General features: G+C 49.4%; 1 protein-coding gene across 20 annotated transcripts in view; it reads right to left on the bottom strand.

The window, feature by feature from the left end:
* Window positions 1–12,480, bottom strand: part of LIMCH1 (LIM and calponin homology domains 1) — a 296,259-nt gene that overhangs the window by 41,917 nt on the left and 241,862 nt on the right. For all 20 annotated transcript variants that reach the window (XM_035713987.2, XM_035713995.2, XM_035714024.2 and 17 more), the window contains 4 exons: window positions 11,117–11,243; window positions 10,166–10,323; window positions 9,557–9,965; window positions 6,048–6,263 (listed from right to left, as the gene is read on the bottom strand). In XM_035713987.2, the coding sequence (XP_035569880.2) occupies window positions 6,048–6,263; window positions 9,557–9,965; window positions 10,166–10,323; window positions 11,117–11,243 (910 nt within the window). The remainder of the gene's footprint in view (window positions 1–6,047; window positions 6,264–9,556; window positions 9,966–10,165; window positions 10,324–11,116; window positions 11,244–12,480) is intronic.

Here is a 12,480-nt window from a genome sequence, read left to right as displayed (position 1 = left end):
AAACGTTACTGAAAAATATACCGTGACTGTCTCCCATCTGTTGTACAACCGTTATTACATATACCGTAAGGGCACCTCTGTCCTTGAGCTGCCTTGACATCCGCCAAGTGCTCTCTGTACACGAATCCTCACACCAACCATCAGATGACGTGCTCGCATTGTCTTTGTCTTTCATATAAACTGAGGCTCAGGTGGGGTTAGATCTCTGACCTACTGCACAGAGTACTCTCGGTATTTTAGGAAAATTTTAGGTACATTTTTAGTACCCACTTACAACTTATTTTGTAACCTGGGATTCCAGGAGTCTGGATTTATGCTATGACATGATTTTCTTATAGGAGCCAATATTTTTAAATGCCTAATTAAAAAAAAAAGTGCTAGGCTTCTGCTGGGAAATATCTCAGGGATAATCAGATGAAGCCGTGGGAGGCAGGATCCCCCTGCTTGTAGCGTGTAGCGTCCCAGTCACCCTCGTCGCCTCTTCACCCTGTGACTCCCTCTTGGGATCGTCTCGTGGATTCCTCATCACCGTTCCTCATCGTCTATGCCTTTGCTCCCACTATTCCCGACATGCTCCATACCAATGGGAATCCCACATCTAAGGCCAAATTTCAAAATCTCTATCCCACACAAAACCCTTCCCATAACCCCAACCTATGATGGTCTTACCTGTTCTTTGCAATCTTACATCCCTCTAGTCTTCTGACCCTGTTATCCAGCACTTTTTAGAAAAAAAGATTTTATTTATTTATTCCTGAGAGACACAGAGAGAGAGGCAGAGACACAGGCAGAGGAAGAAGCAGGCTCCCTGCAGGGAGCCCGATGCGGGACTCGATCCCGGGACCTGAGATCACGCCCTAAGCAAAGGCAGATGCTGAACCACTGAGCCCCCCAGGGCCCCTAACAGGACTAGTTTAATTTCAGATCCATTTCTAAAGTGAGAGAGCAATGGTCCCAAGGGTTTTCAGGGACAAAGGTGAGGCAGAAAGCAACCGAAGAGATGACATAGTGTGAATCACACGACAGTGGTGGCGCTGGCCCCACAGGCTGAGCCTCCAACCTCACCCCATCCCTTCCCACTTGAGCCCGGCGGTCGCCCCTCTCTGTGGCGGCGCCCCACGGTCTGAATGAGCGCTCCTGCCCACGACTGCTGTGCCCTTGGGACAGCTCCAGCTCGCCCTGGACAACTGTGACATTTTCGTGGTGGGTGAGGCTACTCCTCTGTAGAGTGCATCTGTTGGGAATGCAATTTTTGGAAGAAAGACACCATTTAAAGAGAACACTATTCCTTTGACTCCCCACTCTGTGGGGCCAATGAATTAGAAAATGGAACCGAGTCCAAGCTGGTATCAGGCCCCAGGAGGCCCCTGTTTCAAGCTGGTCGCCATACCCTGCCCTGACCAGTCAGGCCCACCGCTTCCCCAGGGATACACCGGCTGTCACGCAGTGAGAAGTGCTTTTCTTGGCGTGCGGTGGAGGAAGTAAAATGGGGAGTAGGTTTACTAGAGAAGAGAGTCCTTTAAAATGATGCTGGAGATAACACATTGGGAATGGAAAACTTCTGGAGTCACGGACTGTGAGTATGGAGACGTTATAATGACGCGCTGACATTTCGTTGTCTAGCAGGCACACGCGGAGCCACCTCCCCAGGAAATACTGCCACGGCCCTGCATCAGTTGACCAAGGGCATTGAGGCCCAGAGGCAGTGCAATGAATGCTTCCTCTTCGAAACCACCAGGGCTTCTTGAGCCAGAAATTACTCCGAACCAGACACTCCTTCCTTCCCTCCTTCCTCCTTCCCTCCCTCCCTCCCTTCCTTTTCTCTTTTCTTTCTTTCTTCCTTCCTTCCTTTCTTTTTCTTTTTTTTTTTTTTTAAGATTTTCTTTATTCATGGGACATACACAGAGAGGCATAGACACAGGCAGAGGGAGAAGCAGGCTCCATGCAGGGAGCCCAATGTGGGACCCGATCCTGGGTCTCCAGGATCAGGCCCTGGGCTGAAGGCAGACGCTCAACCGCTGAACCACCCAGGTGCCCCTTTCTTCTTCCTTCTTCCTTCTTCCTCTTCCTCTTTCTCTTCCTCTTCCTCTTCTTCTTTTTCTTCTTTCCTCCTCCTCCTCCTTCTTCTTCTTCTTCTTCTTCTTCTTCTTCTTCTTCTTCTCCTCCTCCTCCTCCTCCTCCTCCTCCTCCTCCTCCTTTCTTCTTCTTTAAAAGAGGTCTTTATTTTAGAGAGAGAGCACACATGGGAGGGGCAGAGGGAGCGGGAGAGAGAACCCCCACAGACTCCGCACCGAGTGCAGACCCAGACACGGGGCTCCATCCCACGACCCTGAGATCGGGACCTGAGCCAAAAACCAGGAGCCGGATGCTTGACCGACTGCCCCACTGGGCGCCCCTAAACTACGCAGTTTTTTCAAGTAAGGGGCGTATACAGGAAGAGCCTCCCAGGCTTTTCCATGAGTTTGGACCCACACCTTGACCCCACCTGGATCAGTGGCTCAGGGGAAGGAAGCCCAGCAGGACACCTTCGGATCAGAGCTCTCCTGGTTATACTGTATGAATTTCTGAAGTAACCTGATTCCTTTCAGATCATCTGATTTTGCTCCTCCTCAAACAAGACACTTCGGGGGACAATGCAACAAGTGTGAAATATTTTGGTCCCTCTTTGCTTTGACCTCAGGGTGCTTAACGACTTTTAAAGTGGAAAATGCCTGCCCCTAAAAAGAGAAGACGTTGCTTTTTGGAGAATTTTGCTCCCTGTAAAAATAAAAGAATTACTAATCATCAAGAATGAGTATATTTTTTAAAGGGAGGCTATGCTTCTCTACAAACCAACAAACCCCTTGCTCTTTTTTAGGAGTCTTCTGCTTAATGCCACAGAAAAAGCTGTTTTTTCCCCTAAAGGGTTAAAGACTTAGAGCAAGTTTGGGCTTCATACCGTAATCTCGTCTCTTTAACTTCTGTTGGGAATAAAATCTATTCATCCAAGGGCAGGGTTTCCCCCAAACTCAAACAACAAAATGGTCAGAGGGCAGAACTGGTTAAGAGGTAGAAAGCAGACATGTGCCCGATAGCAGAGCCCTCAGGGTTTGTTCTCATACTCAGTCGGCTGTGCCCGAGTCAGCCCTGTGTCCCTCTATTACATGGCAGGTGTCACGGGACAAGCATGGGACCAAAACATTGCTTTTTCCAAGGAGAATGAGAAAGAGCTGTGCTGGATAGTATGTGCAAAGGGCCTGTGGCCTGACAGAGTCATCAAACCGAGTCATGGAAAGTCCTTATGGAGGGAACTGAAGAAATGCATATCAATAACTGTAGCAAAAGACAAATAAGAACAGAATTCCTGAGTGTCCCAGAAGAGCAATCCTACCACTGTGATATCAAGTTAATTACAGGTACTTCTAATTTAAAATTAAGAGCGTGTGTTGACTCTACCAGTGAAGTTCCCACGCTAGCAGTGAAACTCAACATTTCGTCTTAGGATAATTTGTTAAGAATTCTTCAGAGATGATAACATTTATGCAAATGAAAAGTGAGATTAAATTCCACAATGAGAGACTCAGCATATGCGTGGATCTCAAAACTTTGCTTCTGGAGGCCAGTGAATATGTTACCATGGTGAGGAAATTATTTAGGTTTATTCCAGTTTGAAACTCCTCCACAGGACTTGGGCACCATGGGGAAGACCTACGTCCTCCAGCTCCTCTGAGAAAACACATTTTATTCTTCAAAAGACAAACCCCAGAATGAAACCCGGCCATTATCTTACACCGTCTACAAATAAATCCAAAATGGATCAACATATTAACTGTGATACCTAAAACCATAAAATACTTAGAGGAAATCATAGGTTCTTTGACGTTTGTCTCAGTAGTATTCGTTTGGACCAGTCTCCTCAGGCTGGGCTAACAGAAGCTAACCCTGGAAAAACTGGATTATATCAAACTAAAAAGCTCCTGCATGGCCCCGGAAACCATCAACAAAATGAAATGGCAACCTATGGAATGGAAGATGTTTGTAAGTCACTCGTCCGATAACGGGATTAACACCCGAAATATGTAAAGAAGTTACACCTCTTGATATCAAAAAACAAAGTGATTAAAAAAAAAGGCAGAGGACTTGAGTTGTTTTTCCAAAGACAACACCCAGATGGCCAAGAGGCACACGGGAAGATGCTCCACGTCGCTCGTCCTCAAGAAGATGCAAATCAAAACCACGACCAAAAAAAAAAAAAAAAAACCCAAAAAACAAAAAAACCACAACGAGATACCATCTCACTCCTGTCCCGTTGGCTACACCAAGAAGACAAAGAATAAGAGTTGGCAAGGAGGCAGAGAAAAGGGAACCTTGTACACTCTTGGGGGAAATGCAAACGGTGCAGCCACTGTGGGAAACGGTGTGGAGGTTCCTCAAAGAATTAAAAATAGATAAATAAGCTCCTGGTTATACAGCAGGTCACGGGGAGACAGCGTACAGATAGGGACTACAGTCCGTAATATTGTGACGACTTTGTACGGCGATGGTGGTACCCGGACTCACTGCGGGGACCGCTCGCAATGTGGAAGGCTATCCGATCGCTCTGACGTTCCCTTGAAATGAAGAGGATATGGTACGCCAATTACACTGCGCTTAAATGAGGGTAAGAGATAGGAGGATATCTCCGGAGATCAGAAAAATAAGGTCCAGCCCACTGGGGAGTTTAGCTCGCTGGGTCTTCTGACTCAGCCTCAGAAGACAAGTTTCCCTCTGGGTCGGACCTTTCCAGGCTCTGGGGCATAAAACTGTGAAGGTCTCCCCCATCTTCTGCGATCCCGACCCAAACTCCAGCGACGAAGACTGCAGAAATCAGCGTCTGGTGAGAATGAACAAGACTGTGCAGAGTCCAGCCTGCGTCCTAAGACCTGGGTGGGCTGTGTCCGTGGTCGAGAAAGTTTGGGTCTGAGCCACAAAACCAGCAGGACCCGTCCTGAGAGCCCCTGGAAAGCGTGCTCTTCCTGACTGTATTTTACATTCTGAACCAGCAAATATAATAGGATTTTGAGTTTTCTCTTCTGCTGTTCTTGAACCACCCTACGTTTTTCAGCTTGGCCACTCAATAGTTGGGTCCAGTTGCTCTGAATTTAAGGGGCTAAACTAATAAAAAATTTTATTGCTTTTAATCTTGTTTTTTTTTTTTTATCTTTCTGGATTTATCATTTATTTATTTATTTAGCTAATAAGGTAGATACCCTTTCATACATTTGTCAAGGATGGAAAGCCAGGTCCTTAGGGCACCAGTCATTTTCACACGTATTCACAAGTCTGATGGGGAACAAAGAGGGAGGGAAAAGGTCCTTTAGAGATGGATTTATTTTTCTGTAACACTAGATAACCAAGAATGTGAAGACAAGGAAAGGTCTCTGTTATTCATAAGCTATAATACAACTTCTGTAACACCCCACGGTTCGGGTTGAATTGTGTCTCCCCACAGCACCCCAAATTCACGTGTTGAAGTCCTACCTCCTCGCACTCCTGGGAAGGCGAGGCCTTCCTGGGAGGTAACCTCATTGCAGATATAACGAGTCACGTTAGGTGTGGTCCTAACCCCGACCTCTAGGACTGGAGCAGAGTGGGTCCCTCATCCAGGATAACGCGTGTCCTTACAGAAAGGGGAGGCTTGGGCATGGGCAGGGAACGGGTAGGATTGCGGGTGAAGATGAAGGCAGAGAGCAGGGCGGCACTTCTACAAGCCAACGACAGCCAGAGATGGGCTAGCAAACCCCCGAAACCAGCAGGGCAGCACCGAGCAGAGTCTCCCTCGCAGCCCACGGAAGGGGCCATCCCGCAAGACACTCACTTTGGGCTCCCGGCCAGCACGACTATGACACAGGTCGTTTCTGATTCCTAACCCACTCAAGTTATGGCACTTTGCTACGGCAGCCTCAGCAAGATGACATACCCACGCGGAGGGAAGAAACGGTGGCTATTCAAGACTGACTTATTTTTAAAAGTAGACTCTTTCACCACGGAATCACCCCAAAAAAAGGAAAAGAAAAGTTCGTTCTTACTCTCAGTTCTTGGGGAACGGAACTGGGCTTCTTTATGTTGATCTCAATGCTATTGTTGTCCTGTTTGAGCTCCACTGGGGACCCGTGCACTCTGGCCACAGCTTCAAACATCTGGGGTTTGGTTAATGAGGGAGCAGGTGCCACTGTGGGACATTCTCTCTCCTTCTCCTTGTCACCGTGAACTGCTTCTCCATTCATGCTGACTTTCCCATCTACCTGTAAGACACACAATGCACAAAAACCATGCTATTTCCCAATGAGATAACACATTTAGGGTCATTGGAAGACATTATCATTTATTAATCATAGTCCAGCAAAGATATGAGGTATTTCATATGCCCCCATCCGTTCTGGAAATCAGGGCTCCCATAAATGACCTTTCTGATGGCCGCTTTAAAGGGTCATAAATCCCCAAATGAATGAGACCATATGACTGGGTGACGGGCACTGAGGGGGGCACTTGATGGGATAAGCACTGGGTGTTATGCTATATGTTGGCAAATTGAACTCCAATAAAAAAATTAAAAAATAAATTAAAAAAATAAATATTTAGGCTTTGAAGGAAAAAAAAATAAAAGGTCATAAATCTCAGGCCACTTCACTTTGGATTAAATTTCATGCTCACCTTACTTGGGGTGGGCTCTTATTTTAAAACATAGACTCTGAAATGAATAATACACTACGTTAATTAGCACACCATGATAATTGATTTCAAATAAAATAAAATATAATATATAAAAATATATTTATAAAAATATATAAATATATAAAAATATATAAATATAAAAAATACAAAAAAAATTAAGTGTAGAAAAAAATCAAGGAATCTTAAGTACAGATGCACATCACCTACTTGGATTGCACTACTTCTCCATTTAAATTCTGAATGCTATTCCACGACTTTGAGATTTTTTTTTCTATGAATGAGGTGGAACCCGCATCAGATCAGGAATCTTTTACGGGTTACCCTGCGGTAAGGGGGCAACGGGTACATTTTCACAAGCTAACACGGAGGGCCCCTGGCCCGATGCTACGCTATATCAAAGCCCTATTTCCAGGTAATTTTACAATCCCGATTTTTTCAAGAACGGAAGGCCATACACATTAAAATATCTTTGTTTTGCACCCATGTCTAGGGAAGGTGGGAAAGGCAAGAAAGGAGGAGTCGAGAGGGGGGTCAGCTAGGTCTGGCTTATTGAAAGGCACCCAGAACGCCCCTCTTGGGGTCCGAGGCGAGTACGCAGCGGTCACGCGAGGAGCTCTGCAGTCGGCCCCCCTCGGGTCCCAAACCACATGATCTTCAGGTGTCTCCCTCTGCATGCTCGGGCTCCCCACCCAGCAATTCCCTAACACCTGCATCTCCCGGAGAGCACCGTGGAGGGGATCTCACGGACTGACTCACGTACAGAGTTTACAACGGTGTCAGGCACATTCTGTGCGTGTAAACATTAGCTATTATAATTACGAGGCGCCCTAAGATCCTCCACAAGGAATCCAGGGAAGGCCAGGTGTTAGGTGTCACTCATTCACCGTGAGCCAGTGGCTCACGTAATCTGTTGCCTGTGATGTGTAAGAAAGAAACTTAAATCACAGCTGAGCTCCCCCCCATAAATACAGCTGAAAAAGGACTTTTGCAGAAACGCTATTTACTTGTATTCTGTGTGGTGCACTAGAGGTTGTTTTTTATTTTATTTATTTATTTATTTATTTATTTATTTATTTATTTTTGTATTTTGCTTTATTTTTAAAAAATGCTGATACCAAGCTACTAAGAGGATTTCACAACCTGGCGACAGGTAGCAACTGTCACTGTGATAAACGCTGCCTTTAACTCCTCACTTGATCATCCTTTACCCTTAATTGTATCGTCCTGGGAACCTGAGCCCATACTGTCTGTCCCCGCCGCCCCCTGCCCTCCCCACAGGAACACGCACATCCCCCTTAGCTTCTGAGCTGGCCTTACCCTTTGCACGTGGCCATGGCTGGTCAATGGCGGGCTGCGTATGGGGCAATAGCCCCCAACGCCAGTGACGCGTCCACGGCTCGTGGGTGGTCAAGAGCAAACCCCAGCTCTAAAAAGATCTCAGCTGAAGCTCTGCTCCCCCCACCCCACGCGTGTTCCTCCTGAGGCCCTCTTAAGCAGACTTGCCACAACAGTGGGAGGCAAGGTTTCCTCAGGGTCAAAGTCCTGCCTTCAAGTCATCTATCCTGGTTCTTCAGTTTACATGACCACCTTGTACTACTCACATAGAGGACGGGAAGTGGACAGCTGGCTTATCCCAGCAGATGCTGGGGTACCAAGTCAAGTAAAGGTATTCCCGTCCCCGCGCTGGGCCACCTCCGCATCACATGTTCCTTTGTAAACCATCACGGACCACGCTGGGTCATGAGCCCGAGACGGAGAGCTGCCGCAGCATAGGTGGGACGTGAGCGCGACGGGGCCACGCTCGTCCCTGTGTGAGCGTGCATGATGAGCAGCTCAGCTTCTCAGGGGGAAAATCCATGTATTTATTCACTAAGAACTTCCTGAGCGCCCACTACGTGCCGGGCACCTAGGCCAGGCTCCCGGGACAGAGCTGGGAAGACACAGCCCCAGCCCTGCAAGGGACCCACATCTTGACTCGGCCCAGACGGTACATCCAGGACACCCTCCTTCTGTTCCATCAAAGCCTAAGGCAAGGATGGTTAAGATCCATCCCGAGTCAGTTAAGCCAGGTTTGGTTCCCTCTGAAATTCAACGGGAAGATCCGTGATGTCACATCATCAACGAGCAGTAGCCAAGCAGACTTTCCTTACAGCCACGTGCCCGTGTCTCCTGCTCATGAATCCCGCCTCTGTGACCCATTAAGAACCCACGTGCTGTGCAGGGACAACGAAAACTAGTTTTTCTTTGTAGTCAAAAGAGTGTAAGCCAAAGAACGGCCTGCTTCCTCGTGATGTGAGGGAAAACACTGGAATCTGAGGAAGTGAGAAGATGCTTGGTTGACACAGGAGGTTCTTTGGTTCCGGGACATTACCTACTCATCGGCAGGAAACAACCTAGTTTTTTTCCCCTTAAAAAAAAATATATTTTTCGAAACCCGTCTCATCTTAGAATCAAGGACATCCCGCATTCCTATGGGCTCCTTGTGTCGTTCCTTCTGTGCGACTCTAGCATCTTTTCGGACATGATGCCAAATCCTTTAAAAAAGAAGGGGTGGCTGCATATGCCTCTATCTAAACCAAAGGCAATTACGATTTTGTTTTGGGGGAGTTTGCTAGACCTCCACATGGCCGGAGAGCCCCAGGGTTTTACTAAATCAAGGGTAGAGAGACCAGTTATATGGGACTGGAACTAAACCCTGCTCCTATTTGGAGACTTTAACCAAATCCCCCGAGACCCAACCTTCACAATGGGGAACGCTAAACCATTCTGCTTTTGCTTGATAAAAAATAATTGCATCTTCTTGGGGGCAAGATGCTTCTTTTTGTGGATCGATTACCTGGGATTCTTAGGGAGTGCGTCCTACCTTAAAGGTCTTCAGAACGTCTTGAGAGTTTTTGGGCTGGGAGTAAGGCTTGGGTGTCAGCATAGGCACTGCTTTGGGAGGGACAGTCTTGCTTGGAGACCCGCCGCCTGCTGACACGCCGGTATCCAGAACACTGGTCCGGGCGATGGTGGTCTCCACGGTGGCAGTGAATTTGGGTGGAGGCAGTGACTGTCGCCGCAGGTACTTCATGGGGTTAGGGTCGTTCAGGAAGGGGGTTAAGTTTGGCTCCGTTGAATGGCTTCTTTCCAGAATTTTTGGCATCTCCAAGCGTTCGAGGACAGCCTCGCTGATGGTGAACCTCTCGATGTACTGCTGAAGGATCCCCTCTGCCTCCTCCTGGGACCGCGCGTTCTTATAGGCCTCATGCAGCTCCCTCTCTCTCCGCTCCCTACAGGATGGACACGGCAGGGGAAGCAACGACACAGTCAACAGTCATAAAATCACAAAGACCTTGGTAGGAGCCAAGGCTGAGCTGAAAGGGGGGACACCCCGGGCCACGTGGGTGTCCAAGCCTTCGCGATAACCACCGTCTTAGAACGAAGCACATCTCGATACTACTGCACGTTTAAAACAACAGAAATGACTCACTTTTCTTGAACGATTTCTCTGTAGGTTTTGATGCTTTTCCTTCGTTCACTCGTCCCATCCTCTCCAGCCAGTAACTTCTCCATTTTCTTCCTCTCTTCCTCTTTCTTGATTAAGTCCTGGGAAGCACTTCTTCTACGGCTCTTCCAACGAGCCAGGTCCTGGGGGCGTGGGGGGGGGTCGGGGAGACATGAGATGCTGCTACAGATGCGCAGGCGAGCCTGGGTCCCCCTTCGTGGGCCCAGCGCTTGGCGAGCCGCCCCCACTCAACCCAGCGGAAGTCTGGTGGGAACAGGGACGTCTCGAAGGCAGGAGACATCTGGATGGAGCCCATTCCCCGGGCCACGGCAGCGCGTCTGTGTAACCATGGTAATATGAGCTAGCATCATAGCTCACTCATAGCCAGCTGCCGGGGTTTAGGGTGCTGCCTCCCGGGGCCCCTGGGAAACCTCATTTCTTCCCATCTATGGCCCGCCGTTGCGGCTGCGCTCGCTGACAACGGAGTGGTTGGGATCGGGCACAGACCCCGCAGAAGGCAGAGGTCATTGTTCCTGTGGGGTCGGGTGGGTGGGGGTGCAGCCGAGTGGGCCCTCCCTGCTTTGGGATCTCGGCACGTTTAACAGCCTATCTGTGCCTCGATTCCCCGATGTCTAAGGTGAGGGTGGCAGTGACGTGGACTCCTGCCAGCCTGCCCGGGGTCACAAGGTGGGGTGCCCACGGGGTGCCAGCCCTACCATTGGTGTTACAGGCTTTAGCTCTTGGACGGTAGGGTCCCCACGGGCTGCTCGGGGGCTCTGTGAGGACCGCGAAGGGCCACGCCTGGTTCGGTCACCGTCCTGGCCCTCCCTGCCCTGGCCCTGGGTCCCGGCACTCTGGCTACGACAGGGCCACTCAGCCCGCAGGACCCCCACCCCCCGTGCAGGCGCAGCCCGGCCTGCAGCCCGCGGTACTCACGTCCTGCCACTTGTCGTCCTCCTCGCGCAGCTGGCTATTTATGAGCTGCAGCTGCTCCTGGCGGGCCCTGCTGTGTGGCTGCACCGCGGCCTCCTCCTCACACCGCATGTCCAGCAGGCTGGAGCTCCTGGGGGGCACGGGGGGCAGCCATGGGCCGGGTCCTGCTGCTCGGCACGCTCCGCCCCAGGGGGACCCCCACCCCCTCCCGCAGCCACTCGGCCTGCAGGGCGGCCGCAGCCAGTGACGCGGCCCATGGAACTGAGGGTGCAGGTGCCGGGATGTGTTTGGAAGAGCAGGGAAGGTACTGGGGAGCTCCGGGCTTTTCTCATTGGCAAATGTGTCAGAAAGCGGAGTGAAGACAGAAGGTGCAGGTGGGAGGCTGTGGGCAAGGAGGCTGGCATTCTGCAAAACAGAACTTGCACCCAGGTGGGCGCTCGTGCGTCAAGAGCTGCCTTACATGCTCTGCACACTAACTCAGGCGACCTCTGCACCCTCCAGGCATCACCCGGCCTCCAGGCTCATGCGCCCAGCTGCGTCTTCTGAGCTGCGGCTGCATCCAGCCCTAGGCTTGACTGACTCATAGATCTGATGTGGTTATTTCTGGTTCCTGTAAGAATGTCTACACTGGTAGTGCAGTTGATAGCGCCTTGCAATCAACGATATAAGGTGTTTTATTGTAAAGACGCAGGAGTAAAACATAGAAACCAGCGTATCCTAATAGTCTCAAGAGCATTTTACCTTTCTTTGGCTTCTAAATTTACTCTTTGGGAGGGCGAGCAATTTTTTAGACCCTTAGGCTACACGTATTACTGATAATATTCTGTAGGAGCGCATTACACGTTGGGCAAGACCACAGGGACTATTCCATGGTGCTCACGCGGCCTTTGTTACGGCAAAAGCTGAAGCAGCAAGATGAAAACAGAAATACAAACCAAAGCAAAATCCTCCCCCTCCTTCCTTCCCTCCCTCTTTTTTTTTTTTTTTTTTTTTTCTTCTTCTCTCAAAGAAATGAGTTCTGGGACCAAGTGGGTCACATGGTCCAAAATCAAAAAAATGCAGGTCCGCTGTTAAACTCCAAGAATGCAAGATGGAGTCCATTTTCGAAGCCAGCTTAATGCAAAAAAAAAAAAAAAAAAAAGAAAAGCCATGCGCTTAGACAACGATTAATTCTAGACATCAGGGTGACGTGCAAAATAGTCGTTCCCACGGCCAGATGATGAGCAGCAGCAGCAGCAGCAGCAGTGCTGGATGCCGGTGGGTCCTTAGCGCCCAGCTCTCTAGGAGGGGAAGACCCACGCTCAGGGCAGTGGCCGCCCACCTTCATGGCGGTGCGTCCAGGTTCAATCCGTTGGGGGGCCTCCCCC

The sequence above is a fragment of the Canis lupus genome, chromosome 13 (assembly GCF_003254725.2).
Source record: "Canis lupus dingo isolate Sandy chromosome 13, ASM325472v2, whole genome shotgun sequence".
Taxonomy (NCBI): Eukaryota; Metazoa; Chordata; class Mammalia; order Carnivora; family Canidae; genus Canis; species Canis lupus.
This window is presented reverse-complemented; position numbering and strand designations above follow the sequence as displayed.